General features: G+C 34.6%; 1 protein-coding gene across 1 annotated transcript in view; it reads left to right on the top strand.

Moving 5' to 3' along the window:
• The window catches only part of LOC134245112 (MAM and LDL-receptor class A domain-containing protein 2-like), a 169439-nt gene that overhangs the window by 47664 nt on the left and 103003 nt on the right, over nucleotides 1-18772 (top strand). Inside the window, exons 19-25 of the mRNA XM_062727371.1 lie at nucleotides 1244-1380; nucleotides 5404-5520; nucleotides 5936-6091; nucleotides 16774-16909; nucleotides 17130-17335; nucleotides 17599-17835; nucleotides 18512-18687. Of these exons, the coding sequence (XP_062583355.1) occupies nucleotides 1244-1380; nucleotides 5404-5520; nucleotides 5936-6091; nucleotides 16774-16909; nucleotides 17130-17335; nucleotides 17599-17835; nucleotides 18512-18687 (1165 nt within the window). The remainder of the gene's footprint in view (nucleotides 1-1243; nucleotides 1381-5403; nucleotides 5521-5935; nucleotides 6092-16773; nucleotides 16910-17129; nucleotides 17336-17598; nucleotides 17836-18511; nucleotides 18688-18772) is intronic.

Genomic DNA, 18772 nt, shown 5'->3' with positions numbered 1-18772 from the left:
GTAGTGTTATGGTCAAAGACAAATAATCATAACGCTACAGATCTGCAGCTAGAACTTTGCAAATTTTTGGTCTGTTTTGAATAAAAGATTAATTTCTGAAAACTTAATTTAAAGAGCCCCAGAGTTCTTTAAAATACTGTGTGTTTTTAAATTTTGCCCCAACAAAACACAAGCACAGAGAAATCAAAAACACTGTACATGAAGCAGAAGATTGTATTAACTTGAAGAGAATTCCCAAACTACTTTAAATTATTAGCTCCCCTTCGACAAAAGCTCAAATCAACCCATGATTAGTCAATATGATATGGATGCTTCCTCCGTTAGTGTAAATTTGAATTCGTTCAAATGATTACCCGTATGGCAGGGCTCGACATTAACACTTATCCTCTTGTTTAGTACCAGTGGAATTAAGACAAGTGAATATTGCTGGGCACTTGTCCAATTGGACAAGTGCATTTTAATGTGAAGGAGACTCTACATAATAAAAAGAATGACTGTTGAAAGTTAATTGATAGTTTCAAGATGGAAGCTGTACATAAAACTGGACTTTGATCCTGAAAGGGATCACTATTAATGGAGTTCATATTTCATAGGGATTGAAGTTCTCTAATTGCGTACTACTAGAAAGGCATGGAACTTACGAAGTTTGGATTCCGTTTGATGTTGACTGTTTCACTTGTAAATTTTTATTATGCTGTCAGGACAGAAAGTTTAGATAAAATTTCATTTTATGTGTTTCTTGTATTTATCAATAATATCATGAATCAATCAAAATTTATTTTTAAAATTTCAGACAATTGTAGTTGAAGTTCGGACATGTAAATGTGTTGGTCAATTTAAAGCCAAAAGTAGTCATATTGATATAGAAGCATCCTCAGGTAGTGTAGATTCAAGTTTGTTCAAATGATGACCCCAAGGATAGGGTGGGGCCTCAATGGGGATCCAAGTTTTTATATAGGAATGTATAAGTGCATGGAAAACTCTAGAAATTTTCTTCTTAAGAACAGAAAAATCATGGGGTTTATTGATATGGAAACATCCTCAGATAGTATAAAATTCATTTGCAACCCCATCCCCCTTCCCCTCATGTAAACTTTTCAATACTGATCTGATCTGTGCTTTTTTATGTGCTCAGGTGAGCAATTTGGCTCATAGGTCTATTGTCTTAGTGGAAGTTTCCACTTACAGACCTCAGAGTGTTTAGATTAGTATTTTATTAAAGAACTTTATTTCTTCATTTTAGATACTCTGGTACAATACCGTCTGGAACTGTATTCTATTCAAGTGCCAAATCCATTGTAATCAGTTTTTCTTCAGATTCCATTGTGCAATATCAAGGATTTTATCTTCAGTTTGAAGCTTCTGCACGTCCCAAAATACGTAAGATTAATTAAGTATATATATATTTCTTATGAAAATGTATTGCATTGTAAGGCCAATTAAAAATTTTTCCTGGATAAGAGTTTTAATCTTACCTGAGTGAGATTTTCTGATCAAAATTTGTCTATCATTGCCACTGGTGTCATTGTTAAAGATTTTCACAGAGAATGCTTGGTTGAAGGCAATTCAAGTTTTTTTTTTTTCAAATGAAGAGCCACACCGTCCTCCAAGTACAAAGCATCCTTGGGTGAAGGGGAGTTAAAATGAAGGACCAAGTTCCCTTACAAGGGGAGATAATAAAGAAAATCCAAAATTAGGGTGAGGTCATTAAATAAAATCTTCTCAAGATCCACTGGGCCAGAGAAGCTGAAACTTACGTGGAAGCATCCTGGGGTAGTGTGGATTCTAAATTTTACAAATCAGGACCCCCAGGGGAAGGACGGGGCCACAATAAGGAATTCATGTTTTATTTTGAAATACATAGAAAAAAATCTTTAAAAATCATTCTCAAGAACTACTTGGCCAAAGAAGCTGCAACTTATTTGGAAGCATCCTTGGATAGTGTAGATTCCAAATTGTCTAAATCATGATCCCTGGGGGTAGGGCGGTTTCACAATAGGTATTAGAAGGGTGGAAATCTGGTAAAGAATAGTAATGCCAAAGTTCTGCAGGTGACAGTTACTCAGGGCTCATGGGTCTCCTTTTATTGCTCTTAAGTTGGGAGAGCTTCAGCTAGACACCTTCTGTGAGACATTTGTTTCCTTATTGAGGTAGTTAGTTTAGATATATAGTTGAGGTATATTAGTTCCCAGTTAAAATTGCCTTAATTTGATCAGAAATCTTGTGTGTTTTGGTTTCAGAAGATCTAAGCATTTGAAGCAAAACATTGTGAGGAGAATGGCTAGTTTGAAACTTTTGCATCAGATTCAAGTTTTTGGAGCATGATAAACTTTAGAAAGAGGAATTCAAATTATGAATCAGTTTTCTTCTCAATTTTAGTACTGAAGTAGCTAAAATGCTACCCTCCTCAGGGGTTCAAAATTCCTCAAGCCTGACGTCCCGGACTAACAAATTCTGGATCCGGACTCGGCATTTAGAATTCACCAAAGTCCTGGGACTTGGCCATGTTTCTTGTTTATTTTTTTTTTTTAAGTTAAAAAAATGATCGTAAAGCTAAAAATAAAGCAAATTCTCAAATGTTTTAAGTAAAAATGTGGGTTTGTAGGCGTTAAAATACCCATAAAACATTACAAACGTTTCAAAAATACAATCCGTCTTTTTATTTTCCGTTGTGGTTAGACTCGTGCTTTTACGCAATTATTCATGTTTCCTCCTAACGTTATATGACAAACGGCAATGAGTTCTAAATTCTATTTATTGTAACAGATGGTTTATTCAGTAGTGAGTATTTGTAAAAGTTATTGTAATGTACCAATAATCTATCAGTCTGGTATTGTGTTGAAATACTCATGTATGACTATATGACAGTTAATGGAAGAAAAATAAAACATACATTAAATTTATGTTACTTATAATTTATTTTCATTTGTTGCATTGAATGAATAAAGACTATATGTATACATATATGTATATGTAATGTAATGTATACATATAGTCTTTATTCATTCAATGCAACAAATGAAAATAAATTATAAGTAACATAAATTTAATGATGTATAGGTAAATATGGACTCTGAAATTTCTTCCTCGGACTTGCCTAAAATTTACTCTTTAAGTCCTGGACTTAACCATGACCAAAAAAAATTTGAACCCCTGCTCCTATATAATAAAGGATATGATTTGACACAAAAGTATACTACACTAAGATACATAATTCTATTTATCGGTTTTTGATTTTGATAGACGGTGTTGCAGTGGTTACTAAAAAATAGAAATTTCTCTGAAATATTTTCAAAATGCTACTCCTCCTACAGTTTTGGTCTGATTGCAATGTAACTTTGCATACAAGTAGACTACATGAAGATACATAATTCTAAATATTGGTTTTTGATTTTGATAAACAATTTTGCCATGGTTACTAAAAATAGTAATTTCTGTGAAATATTTTAATATGCTACTCCTCCTACGGTTTTGGTCTGATTTCAACATAATTTGGCACAAAAGTATACTACACTAAGATACATAATTCTGTTTATTGTTTTTGATTTCGATGAATGGTGTTGCCATGGTTACTAAAAATAGAAATTTCTTCAAAATATTTTCAAAATCCTACAGTTTTGGTCTGATTTCACTGTAACTTGGCACACAAGCAGACTACACTATTATACATAATTCTGTGCATCAGTTTTTTTTATTTCTGTGAAGGGTCTTGCCTTGGTTACTAAAAGATTGATTGATTGTATACTGTTTAATGTCCCTCTCCAGAATATTTCTCTGATATGGAGACGTCACCATTGCCGGTGAAGGGCTGCAAATTTAGGCATATGCTCGGCACTTACGGCCTTTGAGCAGGGAGGGATCTTTATCGTGCCACACCTGCTGTGAAACGGGGCCTCGGTTTATACGGTCTCATCCGAAGGACCGCCCCATTTAGTCGCCTTTTACGACAAGCAAGGAGTACTGAGGACCTATTCTAACCCGGATCCCCACAGGACGGTTACTAAAAGAAGAAATTTCTTTGAAATACTTTCAAAATGCTACTCCTACTACAGTTTTGGTCTGATTTCAGTGTAACTTGGCACTCAAGTAGACTACACTATGAGATATAAATCTTTTTATCGGTTTTTGATTCCGATGAATGGATTTGCCATGGTTACTAAAAATAGAAATTTCTTTGAAAAACTTTCAAAATGCTACTTCTCCTACAGTTTTGGTCTGATTTCAATATAATGCAGTATTCAAGTAGACTATACTGAGATACGTAATTCTCTTTTTTCATTTTTTTATTTTGATTAGGGATGTCAACGAATATTCGAATATTCATTCGATGAGTTGATATTCGAATATAAATTCATGATTCGAATATTCGGATTTTAAGTATACAAGCATCAAAAAGAAAAAAAAATCTGGCAAAAACTGAAGTTTTATCAGAAATTGAATCAAATTCTCATCGTTGACCAATAATAAGATTTTATTTCAAACAAAATTAAAAGACACTCCTCTTGGATTACCTTAAAGGTGTGAAGAGTGTGTCTATTAAAATAATATAAATTCTTCATTTGATCATTTAATAAGAGGTATAACAGTGTCCAGTACTAAGAATTAGTTTGTATTGTTGAAAGGAAACATTTTTGTTTATGTATACATCATTTAAAATCATTATCATGAAATTAATTAGCTAAAAGTAATTTCGTTTAATGTTTCTCCATTAGATAATTGTTCTGTTTTTTTTTTTTGTTCTGTGTATCAGTATCAGTGAACACTTTGGTAAGATGATTAATTAATCTTGAACTTATTAAAAGAATCTTTTGAATTTTCGGGGAAATTTTTTTTTATTGCATTTTGGATATAAACTCTTCATATATTCTGTAAAATATTTTAAGAATATAATTAAAGTGCATTTACAAAACTCTACATGAAATTTTATTCCAAAATAATGACATAAAACGTATATATTGCTTGACATAAGAGTGAAGATACATGTATATACATATTATAATGCAAGATGTATTTATTTTATCGAATATTCGAATATATTCGAATACTTCTATCGAATATTCGAATATCAATTATTGACAATTTTGACATCCCTAATTTTGATGAATGATGTTGCCATGGTTTCTAAAATTGAAATTTTTGGTAAAATTCTTTTAAAAGGCTACTCCTACAGGTCTAGTCTTATTATAATCTTGCCACAAAAAAAGAGACTAAATCAAGGATCATTATTCTATTTATTGCTGTTATTGCTAAGTTTCAATTCCAACTGCTACTTTTCCTTTGTTATAAGTACAAACCAGTAGAGCTACAGTCTCGACAGAGAATTCTGGTTTAAATTGTCTTTTTGTCTGAATATTATATATTATTGTTATTAAAATATGTAATTGTTATGTTTAAATTTTTCAGCCTGCACATACTATGAGATTCCATGTCCAAGTGATGGGCGGTGCATTTATAGGTATCAGCTGTGTAATGGTCGAATGGATTGTCCTGATGGATTTGACGAGAAGCACTGCTCATCAGGTTAGTCTGAATTATTGTCCTGTCTATCCATACCCTTGATTTATAAATAATAAGTAATAGTATCAAGTAATAGAATATTTACATTCATTAAATGTTTTCCCCTGAATTTTTGTAGCTGGTAGTTGTAGCAAGTTGCTATATTTTCAAGGGTATATAAAATCAGCAAAATTAGTATATCATCCCACCTCAAATAAACATCAAAATAGAATATAAAATATAGCTGTAACTCTAATATAGAGAAAACTTAAAAAAAAATATACTAGACACCAAAAATGCTTGTTACCTGTAAATATCAAAATGTGCAATATTTTACATGGTTTAAGATAAAAGTAGTTCAAAATTTGACTTCCAAAAATGGTCATTGAGTACTGTATTTTTATTCAATCTTTAAAAAAGTTTATCTTGCTATGTACAGGAAGTACAATGGATCCCTACAACTCTACAGTGTCACCACCATGGAACATGACAGCATCACCACCCTACACCATGTCAACATCACTACCCTACTACAACATGACAACAACTGGTCCAGGGAACTTCACAATCCCCACTGTTAACATCTCAGACATTGGTAAGTTATTGATGTGGAATAAGTGAATTGGCTCCTGAGTTCCAATTTCTGACATTAGTAAAATATTACTGATGTGGAATAAGTGAATTAGCTCCTAAGTTCCAATCTCTGACATAAGTATGTGTGTTATTGATGTGGAATAAGTGAATAGGCTCCTAAGTTCCCATCTCTGACATAAGTATGTGTGTTATTGATGTGGATTAAGTGAATTGGCTCCCAAGCTCCCATCTCTGACATAAGTATGTGTGTTACTGATGTGGAATAAGAGAATTGGCTCCCAAGCTCCCATCTCTGACATAAGTATGTGTGTTATTGATGTGGAATAAGTGAATTGGCTCCCAAGCTCGCATCTCTGACATAAGTATGTGTGTTATTGATGTGGAATAAGAGAAAAGGCTCCCAAACTCCCATCTCTGACATAAGTATGTGTGTTATTGATGTGGAATAAGAGAATAGGCTCCCAAGCTCCCATCTCAGACATAAGTATGTGTGTTACTGATGTGGAATAAGAGAATAGGCTCCAAAGTTCCCATCTCTGACATAAGTATGTGTGTTATTGATGTGGAATAAGTGAATTGGCTCCCAAGCTCCCATCTCTGACATAAGTATGTGTGTTGTTGATGTGGAATAAGAGAATAGGCTCCCAAGCTCCCATCTCTGACATAAGTATGTGTGTTATTGATGTGGAATAAGTGAATTGGCTCCCAAGCTCGCATCTCTGACATAGTATGTGTGTTATTGATGTGGAATAAGAGAATTGGCTCCCAAACTCCCATCTCTGACATAAGTATGTGTGTTGTTGATGTGGAATAAGAGAATAGGCTCCCAAGCTCCCATCTCTGACATAAGTATGTGTGTTACTGATGTGGAATAAGAGAATAGGCTCCCAAGCTCTCATCTCTGACAAAAGTATGTGTGTTACTGATGTGGAATAAGAGAATAGGCTCCCAAGCTCCCATCTCTGACATAAGTATGTGTGTTATTGATGTGGAATAAGAGAATAGGCTCCTAAGTTCCCATCTCTGACATAAGTATGTGTGTTACTGATGTGGAATAAGTGAATTGGCTCCCAAGCTCCCATCTCTGACATAAGTATGTGTGTTACTGATGTGGAATAAGAGAATTGGCTCCCAAGCTCCCATCTCTGACATAAGTATGTGTGTTATTGATGAGGAATAAGTGAATTGGCTCCCAAGCTCGCATCTCTGACATAAGTATGTGTGTTATTGATGTGGAATAAGAGAATAGGCTCCCAAGCTCCCATCTCTGACATAAGTATGTGTGTTACTGATGTGGAATAAGAGAATAGGCTCCTAAGTTCCCATCTCTGACATAAGTATGTGTGTTATTGATGTGGAATAAGTGAATTGGGCCACCCTTAAAAAAATGTTTGTTTGGAATTGCCGCCTGGGGGTTTTCAGACCCAGGAGGGAGGGAGGGATATTATTTTTTTTTTTTTTTACAAATTGAAGCTAAATGATAAAAAATTAAAATCTCAATGAACAGTGGTAATTTCCATTTATTATCCTCTTTCTTTTATTTAATTAATATTATTTGGTCCGATTTTGAAAAAAAAGGTATACACAGAACGGTACTCGAATATTAATCTCATTTAGATGTTAAGATCTGTTCATTTATTAATAGTTAAATTTCAGCATCAAACTTCTAGTTTATTTTGAGAAATCTTTATTAAACAATACTTTTATCAGTCTATTTCGTAGTATTTCTCTTTGAAATTTACCCCTTTGTTAAGACAACGCTTGCAAACAGTTTGAACCACACAAAATTTCTTAGGAATAGTTGGGATGTTTTGTGGAAAACTGGGAGGGGGTGCTTGGTATGTTCTCGAGTTTTCACCATGCATCAGTTTAAACATTACGTTTCTAAGACGTCATACTGACAGACAACATTTTTCCTTTAGTATTTGGGATAAAACGTTTCTGATCCCTGTAATTTTTTAAGTGGGAACTGAACGATCAATTTTTTTCAATATTACGGACTTAACTTATCAAGTTCAATGTGCAATCTATTATAATAGATCTTTCCAGGTATCGATGTATCATTCCATTTAATTTTTTAGTCACCTTTTATTTTGATAGAGATGCATAAATGTTCTGCTCTTCAACACAACGCTTGAATGTTTCCAACATGGTCTGACATTTTGGCGGCTTTTATTTTGTCAAATCGCCACCTATAATTGCTATATCATAAATACTATGAAGAAAGCGTTTTATTGACCCAAGTTAAATTACTGTGAGCTCAAACCCGACTTTAAAAAGCTATTTCGACGAACGAACTAACTTGTACTAAACAAAACGATAAAAAAAAAATTGTTAATATTTTGGCAATAAAATTTTTTGAGCGGGGGGTATTTTAATGAGGCGGGCGGCAATTCCAAACAAACTAATTTTATTTTGGCCTTGGCTCCCAAGCTCCCATCTCTGACATAAGTATGTGTGTTTTACATGTGTACATGTACAATATGTGCTTTGCTCTTGTGAAAATACCATCTCTGACATAAGTATGTGTGTTATTGATGTGGAATAAGTGAATTGGGCCACCCTTAAAAAAATGTTTGTTTGGAATTTATCCATTCTTTTACATGGGGGTAAATGGGGTCAGATCCAGGAGGGAAGGGATATTGTTTTTTTTTTTTTTACAAATTGAAGCTAAATGATAAAAAATTAAAATCTCAATGAACAGTGGTAATTTCCATTTATTATCCTCTTTCTTTTATTTAATTAATATTAGTTGTCAAGGTACAGCATTGATCACTGGGTTAGTTTATTGTATTGTCTGTGGAACAGTGTCTATTGAATAATAATCTCATTTAGATGTTAAGATCTGTTCATTTATTAATAGTTAAATTTCAGCATCAAACTTCTAGTTTATTTTGAGAAATCTTTATTAAACAATACTTTTATAAAAGTCTATTTCGTAGTATTTCTCTTTCTTTACCCCTTTGTCTAAGACAACGCTTGCAAACAGTTTGAACCACACAAAATTTCTTAGGAATAGTTATGTTTTGTGGAAAACTGGGAGGGGGTGCTTGGTATGTTCGAGTGTTCACCATGCATCTTTAAACATTACGTTTTACAGTCAGGTACTGTACAGACAACATTTTTCCTTTAGTATTTTCAACTAATCTGATAAAACGTTCTCCCATCCCTGTAATTTTTTAAGTGGGAACTGAACGATCAATTTTTTTAGATTGCTGTACTTAACTTATCAAGTTCAAGGTGCACTCTATTACAATAACTCTTTCCAGGTATCGATGTATCATTCCATTTAATTTTTTATTCACCTTTTATTTTTTATGGAGATGCATAAATGTTCTGCTCTTCAACACAACACTTGAATGTTTCCAACATGGTCAAAACATTTTGGCGGCTTTTACCTTTATTGCAAATCGCCACCTATAATTGCTATATATAAATACTATGAAGAAAGCGTTTTATTGACCCAAGTTAAATTACTGTGAGCTCAAACCCGACTTTAAAAAGCTATTTTGACGAACGAACTAACTTGTACTAAACAAAACGAAAAAAAAAAATATTGTTAATATTTTGGCAATAAAATTTTTTGAAATTTTAATGAGGCGGGCGGCAATTCCAAACAAACTATAATTTTATTTTGGCCTTGACTCCCAAGCTCCCATCTCTGACATAAGTATGTGTGTTACTGATGTGGAATAAGAGAATGGGCTCCTAAGTTCCCATCTCTGACATAAGTATGTGTGTTATTGATGTGGAATAAGTGAATTGGGCCACCCTTAAAAAAATGTTTGTTTGGAATTGTGTGCCTGGGGGTATTGAAATCAGACCCAGGAGGGAGGGAGGGATATTATTTTTTTTTTTTTACAAATTGAAGCTAAATGATAAAAAATTAAAATCTCAATGAACAGTGGTAATTTCCATTTATTATCCTCTTTCTTTTATTTAATTAATATTATTTGGTCCGATTTTGAAAAAAAAGGTATACACAGAACGGTACTCGAATATTAATCTCATTTAGATGTTAAGATCTGTTCATTTATTAATAGTTAAATTTCAGCATCAAACTTCTAGTTTATTTTGAGAAATCTTTATTAAACAATACTTTTATCAGTCTATTTCATAGTATTTCTCTTTGAAATTTACCCCTTTGTTAAGACAACGCTTGCAAACAGTTTGAACCACACAAAATTTCTTAGGAATAGTTGGGATGTTTTGTGGAAAACTGGGAGGGGGTGCTTGGTATGTTCTCGAGTTTTCACCATGCATCAGTTTAAACATTACGTTTCTAAGACGTCATACTGACAGACAACATTTTTCCTTTAGTATTTGGGATAAAACGTTTCTGATCCCTGTAATTTTTTAAGTGGGAACTGAACGATCAATTTTTTTCAATATTACACACTTAACTTATCAAGTTCAATGTGCAATCTATTATAATAGATCTTTCCAGGTATCGATGTATCATTCCATTTAATTTTTTAGTCACCTTTTATTTTGATAGAGATGCATAAATGTTCTGCTCTTCAACACAACGCTTGAATGTTTCCAACATGGTCTGACATTTTGGCGGCTTTTATTTTGTCAAATCGCCACCTATAATTGCTATATCATAAATACTATGAAGAAAGCGTTTTATTGACCCAAGTTAAATTACTGTGAGCTCAAACCCGACTTTAAAAAGCTATTTCGACGAACGAACTAACTTGTACTAAACAAAACGAAAAAAAAAAATATTGTTAATATTTTGGCAATAAAATTTTTTGAGCGGGGGGTATTTTAATGAGGCGGGCGGCAAGTATGTGTGTTACTGATGTGGAATAAGTGAATTGGCTCCCAAGCTCGCATCTCTGACATAGTATGTGTGTTATTGATGTGGAATAAGAGAATTGGCTCCCAAACTCCCATCTCTGACATAAGTATGTGTGTTATTGATGTGGAATAAGAGAACAGGCTCCCAAGCTCCCATCTCTGACATAAGTATGTGTGTTACTGATGTGGAATAAGAGAATAGGCTCCCAAGCTCTCATCTCTGACAAAAGTATGTGTGTTACTGATGTGGAATAAGAGAATAGGCTCCCAAGCTCCCATCTCTGACATAAGTATGTGTGTTACTGATGTGGAGTAAGAGAATTGGATCCCAAGCTCCCATCTCTGACATAAGTATGTGTGTTATTGATGTGGAATAAGAGAATAGGCTCCCAAGCTCCCATCTCTGACATAAGTATGTGTGTTACTGATGTGGAATAAGAGAATAGGCTCCTAAGTTCCCATCTCTAACATAAGCGTGATAAGTATGTGTGTTACTGATGTGGAATAAGTGAATTGGCTCCTAAGCTCCCATCTCTGACATAAGTAACATATTACTGATGTGGAATAAGTGAATTGGCTCCTAAGTTCCCATCTCTGACATACAAGTGAGTGTGTTATATAATGATGTGAAGTAATAAGTAACTAAAATCTTTAGATATTGTTGCAGTCTTTATGCCAGACGATGACAAGGTTTAATATTGTGACATCATAAACGCACATTGTTTCTCAGCTCTCAAGCTCTCATCTCCTAGTCTATACACATACCGTACAACGGGTATTTTTTACTTGCTGCTAATTTTTACTAATTTTTACGAGTTTTATAAATCTGTAGAATTTAAACGCGTAAAATTTCACATAATTTATAAAATGGATCATGTAAATTTTCAACATCGTATGTGTAAAAGTAATGCTAATTGCCATCAAGCTCACTCCCTGGAGACTATATAATTAGTGTACTGTTGGTATTTTGAGCACTTTTAAGTCAGTCATCAATTGGATCTTAAAGGTAAATCTCAATTAACTTGTATAAATTATACAAACATCATCAAATAATTTAATTTTGCTTGTATTCTTGCCTCTCATTGGTTGATTTCCAAAAAGGAACGCATAACATTTTGTATAATCTGGTTTGGTATGGGGACACACCCCCTTGACAACCAGCATAATCATGTGTATCCATCAATCCCCTCATTTCCAGTCCTTGGGATTCATGGAAAATTCCAGATTTAATGAATGTACCTTTAATTTCAAACAGTTACTCGATCTTACCTCATGTAAACAAGCATCATGGCTGCTAGATCTATGTATCAGTTTTTACCTCCCCTCGCTTCCCATCACTTCCGTTACTACGGTTGTATTATTGCGCGGTAAATTTGAACTCATAAAAACAACACAATTTTACATCCCCAGTTGAATAATTATTATACCCCCCGCAAACGAAGTTTAGGGGGGGTATATTGGAATCACCATGTCCGTCTGTCCGTCTGTCTGTCTGTCTAGCTGTCCGTCTGTCCGTCTGTCTGTAGACGAGATTTTGTCCGGACCACTCAGAAACTATTGGAAGGATTTGTCTGAAAAGTTGTACACATATTATTCACCATATGAAGTTGTGCACCTGATATTTTTCATCTTGATTGGATTTTTATTTTGAATTTTACAGGTATTTTTTCATTTTTATTTTGTGGTTTTGTTTGGATCGTTTCTCAGAAACTATTGCAAGGATTAATCTGAAAATTTGTACAATTATTATTCACCATATGAAGTTGTGCACCTGGAATTTTCAACTCTTTTTGTTCATTTTTCTGCATTTTACAGGTTTTTAAAAATTTTAATTGACTTGTTCATTTTGGGCTCATGTATAAGGTTTGAGACATAGAATCTAGAATATCTGTACAAAAACGTGAATTACAGCTTAAAACTACTCATAAAAACTTTTAAAAAAAAGAAACATCAGGTGTTAAAAACAGTTTTTACATTGCACAGAAGATAATGTAATTTCATTTGTCTCTTGGGAATAACGACTGGACATGCATCCAGTTAAAGATAAACTAGAGGTACTGTGAGCAATGAGCTCACTAAATGATACCCCCCGCCTCCCATATGAATAATAAAATGGCAGTGTCCATATTTTGCTCTGGAAAATCAAAAATATATGTCAGATCAAAAAGTAAAATAGGAATTGCACAATGGCAATATGTAATTAAGAATCTGTGAAAGTTTCATTAAATTTCCTTCAGTGGTATGAGAGGAGTTGCGGATAAGAGATGGGTACCCCAAAGCGTAACAGACGGACGGACAGACGGACGGACGGACGTACAGACGGACGGACGGAAATACCGATTACTATATACCCTCCCGCTTTTCAAGCGGGGGGTATAATTAATGAGTTTGGTGTTGGAAGTTGTTTAGGCATATCTCTTATCAAGTGTGTGTGTGTTATCAAATCTTCAGGGAATAAGGCACAAGAATTAAAGATCTCTCTTCTCTTATTCTCTTAATTGTAATTTATTGTCTGTCAAAACACTTCATTACTGGATGACCAGTTCTTTATTTTCAAAATGCATTTCAAATTGATATATCCAGAGAAATTTGATTTTTTATATAATGTTTTTTTTTTCAACAATCTGTTTGCAGAGTGACATAAAACATAATTGCAATATATTTTTTTAATGCAGTAATAAATAAAAATTAAATGAAAAAAATTTTTTAAAAAATGTTACAATGGAATTACAATGTATTAGTATTGATGTTTCATTTGGTTGCATCTCCGTTTCATTCATTAAGAAACATGATGAGCAATTATATTTCACTGCAAATTTTTTAAAGTAAATTGTGAACATCTCTAGATCCATAAAGTATTTTTGAATTGGCACCTTCTCTGAAAAACGCAGCGGGGGGGTATTTGTCCCTATTGGACAGTTCTAGTTTTAAAATTAAATTATAAGGAATGACTCTAATTCTTGGCCAAATTATCGAGTATAATATGGTTTGGGTCAGTTTACGCTTTATAATCCGCGTAACTTCTGATAGTGACTTTATAATTACAGGTTTCCCAATTATACCCGTCTTTTCAATCTTTGACCCTTTCTTCTGTTTCCTGTGCTTTGAATAAAACTTCGACTTCTTACTTTCACTTCCATTATGATAGTACATTTGAGTTGTCTCTCTTTGTTTTCAGTAAACACCAGACGAGCACGTGGTGTGCCTAGCTATGTGTTTTTAGGTCACGTGAGTAAAGCTATCCGTTTTCGTCCGTCGTCGTGTGTTAACATTTGAACATTTTCAGCTTTTTCTCTGAAACCACTGAACCAATTTCAACCAAATTTGGTATACAGCATCTATGGGTGAAGGGGAAGAAAAATTATGAATTTTATGGTCCCCGCCCCCCTGGGGCCTTAGGGGTGAGGCCGAAACCACTAAAATTAATGCAGTCTTTAAAAATCTTCTTCTTTACTCCTGGACATCAAGCAGTCAAACTGTTTGCATGATTGTAATCAGCATTGAGTCCTCTACCAAAATTGTGAAATTCATAGCCCTGGGGTCAGGGGTTCTAGTGCTAGGGTGGGGTTAAATAAGTATATAGTGAAAATGCATTATTTCTTTGAAAATCTTCTTCTCTGCTCCTGGGTATTAAATAAACCAACCAAGTACATAGTTATGATGAGCAAGAGTGCCTCTACAAAAATTGTGAATTTTATGGCCCCAGGGTCAGGAGTTCAAAATTGTGAATGCCATAGCATCTGGCTTAAAACATGAACAAAATTCAATCACTAGAAAGTTGTTACATAATGCTCAGGTGACCTATAAGGCCCATGGGCCTCTTATATAAAACATGAATAAATGAAGACACATTGTTCATGTATATAAAGGTAAATTATAAAAAATATACATTATTTAATTTGTTGCATTGTTAGGTCACCTGAGTAACTCAGGTGACCTATTGCTATCCGTTTTCGTCCGTCGTCGTGTGTTAACATTTGAACATTTTCAGCTTCTTCTCTGAAACCACTGAACCAATTTCAACCAAATTTAGTATACAGCATCTATGGCTGAAGGGGAACAAAAATTGTGAATTTCATGGTCCCCGCTCCCCTGGGACCTGACGGGTGGGGCCAAAACCACTAAAATTAATGCAATCTTTAAAAATTTTCTTCTTTACCCGTGGACATCAAGCAGGCAAACTGTTGGCATGAATGTAATGAGCATTGAATCCTCTACCAAAATTGTGAAATTCATGGCCCCAGGGTAAGGGGTTCTAGTGCTAGGGCGGGGCTATATAGATTATATAGTGAAAATGCATGATTTCTTTGAAAATCTTCTTCTCTGCTCCTGGGGATTAAATAAACTAACTAAGTACATAGTTATGATGAGCTAGAGTGCCTCTTCCAGATTTGTGAATTTTATGGCCCCAGGGTCAGGGGTTCTGGTGTTAGAGCGGGGCTCTATTGATTATATAGTGAAAATGCATTAATTCTTTGAAAATCTTCTTCTCTGCTCCTGGGTATTAAATAAACTAACTAAGTAGTAAGTACATAGTTATGATGAGCAAGAGTGCCTCTTCCAGATTTGTGAATTTTAAGGCCCCAGGGTCGGGGTTCTGGTGTTAGGGCGGGGCTCTATTGATTAAATGGTGAAAATGCATTAATTCTTTGAAAATCTTCTTCTCTGCTCCTGGGTATTAAATAAACTATCTAAGCACATAGTTATGATGAGCAAGAGTGCCTCTTCCAAAATTGTGAATTTTATGGCCCCAGGGTCAGGGGTTCTGGTGTTAGGGCAGGGCTTTATTAATTATGTAGTGAAAATGCATCAATTCTTTGAAAATCTTCTCTGCTCCTAAACTAATTAAGTACAAAGTTATGATGAGACAGAGTGCCTCTTCCAAAATTGTGAATGTTATGGCCCCAGGGTTAGGGGTTCTGGTGTTAGGGCGGGGCTCTATTGATTATTTAGTAAAAATACATTAATTCTTTGAAAATATTTTTATTTGCTTATGGGTTTTATTCCAATGATCCAAGTATATATATTATATTAATGATTAGGAAAGGTGCATCTAGCAAAGTGGTTTTTTATGCCCCCTGGGTGAGAGGAGGGGGGGGGGGGGGGGGTTACATAGTCTGAAAATAAATTAATGCTTTGAAATCAGCTTTTTGGTAATAATCAACCATTTTATGATGAAATTTTCAAAATTTTGAAATATGTGGCCCCTGGGTCAGTGGTTCCTTTGGGGTGAGGTGCACAACTGGGTATAAAGTGGAAGTGCATTTTCTCTTTGTTACACTGATCTACCTCTGGGTATAAGTAAATAGAGTAAGCATGCTAAGTTAATAATTATGAATAGCAATGGTGTGCCTCTTTCAAAATTGTGAATTGTGAATTTCATGGCCTTTGCCTTAAAACACAAACCAAATTTAATTGTTTGAAAGTTGTTACACAATACTCAGGTGACATATAAGGCCCGTGGGCCTCTTGTTTATATTATTATAATTTAATAAATATATCTCTCTCTCTCTCTCTCTCTCTCTCTCTCTCTCTAACATCGTGTTTTCGGACACATTATTTACACTCGTAACCTTAAGCATTCAAAGTGCTAACAATCACTGATCTGGAATTTTATATCTGATGATTTTAATTTTTACAGACATATTCAATTCATAAAAAATTAACGCGTAAAAATTTAAATCACCCTTTTTTGACCAAAATTCGTAAAAATTTACAGCAGTAAAAATTACCCGTTATACGGTAGTCTTTTAGAAAAATAAAATGTACAAACAGTTCTTTATTTTTTAAAAAAATCTATGTTTGACCTTATGAATTTGCTTCACTTTGAAAGGTTTTTGAAAATGTCTAAATTGACAGATATATGTTTACTTGTAGAAGTTCGCCTTGTAAATGGTGGAAGCTGTTATGAGGGTAGAGTTGAGGTTAAAATCAATGGAACATGGGGAACTGTGTGTTCCAATGGCTGGGGTACTGCTGATGCCAGAGTCGTGTGTGGAATGCTTACTCCAAGGTAAGAGGTCAAAAAAGAGCCCAAATTGGCAGGTTGGAATAATATCGGGATACCTGGAATCTAATCAACCATCTCCTCTATAGGAATTAATTTACTGAACAGTTTGGCCAGATTCCCAGTTTTCCCTATGAAGAAATGCAACTTTAACTTTATTTTATTATAAAATAACCGTATCAAAGTCCCTTGCTAATTTTGACTTTCAGTACTCTATGACTTGTAGGTTTACATCAGCATATGTGATGCCATCAGGATTCTATGGGAATGCTGCTGATGATGTGCCTATTCTGATAGACCATGTGAACTGTGCAGGCACCGAGCTGTCTCTGAAGGACTGCCAGTTTACCTGGGGAGATGCTAACTGTGTAGGACACCAGCAGGATGCTGCAATGAGGTGTTCTGGGGTGGAGCCTATTGCTCTTCCGGGAGGTAGGTAAAGTTAGATGGATTACCTCAAAATTGTTAATGAAAACATGGAGAATGAAACTGCTGTTGTAGTTTCTCAATTTCTGGGAACCTAGTTCAAGTGTTAAGAGAATAATGAACTTGTAATATATTTTAATTCAAAAGATATTGGTCACAAATGAAATACTTACCTCTAAATCAGATGGGATTTATTTTAAATATTTTGAAAAACACTGCAATTCAGTGATGAAATGTTGTAAAGATTTCACTTCTTTTTTTTAACATAGACGATCAGTTTTTGATAAACTGTGATTTTGAATCATCCTCCTGGCTCAGCGATTCTTCTTGCGGCCTTACTCAGTCGGCCAGTGATCGGTTTAATTGGATGCGTAGGACTGGGTCCACACCGAGTTCATCTACTGGTCCCTCTAGTGCTGCTTCAGGATCGTATTATCTGTACATTGAGACATCCTACGCAGGAAGCAAAGACAATGCTGTTTTAAACTCAAAGTATATAGATACAGGTATGTATAAAACTACAGGAATTAACTAACACTTAAAACTATTCCGTTAAGTACAGGAAAGAAAACTGGGATTCATACTTGGTCTCCTGAATCTCCAGTCAAATGCTCTATCAACTGAGCTTTCTGGTAACCTAGGTATTTAAAGTGTCTTTCCCCTTTAATTGCAAAAAATACCCTGCAAGTAACATAAATTTAAAATTAATTTGATATTTACGACAATTCTAGAAATGTCCACAGTTAAGCTTTCAAAATGCAAATTCTTGCAAAATTTGTCTGAAAATTCCAAATAAGTGCATGCCTTTAGACTCCCATAGTATACTCACACGTCCTGCATCGTGCAAAAGGGTAGTCAAACAAAATATCAAGATAAATCCTGTCAGAGAAACTAACTGCCATATCCCTACATCATTAATTCAAAAGGTCTTCACCCACAGAGACAACAACCCAGACTCTTCCCTGGTCAGTCTTTCACTAGTCACAACCAGGGCATGGCAGGGCATTAAAAGTACCGGTAGCAGGAAAGTACCAGAATACCTTTCCTCATCAATCGCCAGTCAAGTGTTCTACTAACTGATCAGTTCACCTTCAGTATAATCTGTCTGACTTCTATATTGGAAAATATTCCAAGAAACTGTATACGAAGGAAGTGTTTATATATGTATTTCTGTATTTGTAGGTGATGGTGCATGTCTTAACTTTAAATATCACATGTATGGTTCCACGATTGACACACTAAACATCAACGTTTCCACTAATGGCTTTGATAATCAGAGACTTTGGTGGCGGTATGGAAGCCAAGGATATCTGTGGCACCAAGCTAGTGTGAATTTACCCAGAAGTTCTTCCTTAAAGGTTTGTTCTGAACTTTATTTTATTTCATACTTGGTGTTCACTCTGCTAGAAGTGCCTCTTTGAATAGTTATTTACAAAGTATCCC

This window comes from Saccostrea cucullata, unplaced genomic scaffold (genome assembly GCF_032062105.1).
Source record: "Saccostrea cucullata isolate Sc308-1 unplaced genomic scaffold, CSIRO_AGI_Scuc_v1 ctg53, whole genome shotgun sequence".
In the NCBI taxonomy this organism is placed as follows: Eukaryota; Metazoa; Mollusca; class Bivalvia; order Ostreida; family Ostreidae; genus Saccostrea; species Saccostrea cuccullata.
Note: the sequence above shows the minus strand (reverse complement) of the source record. Positions and strands in the feature narration are given on the sequence as shown.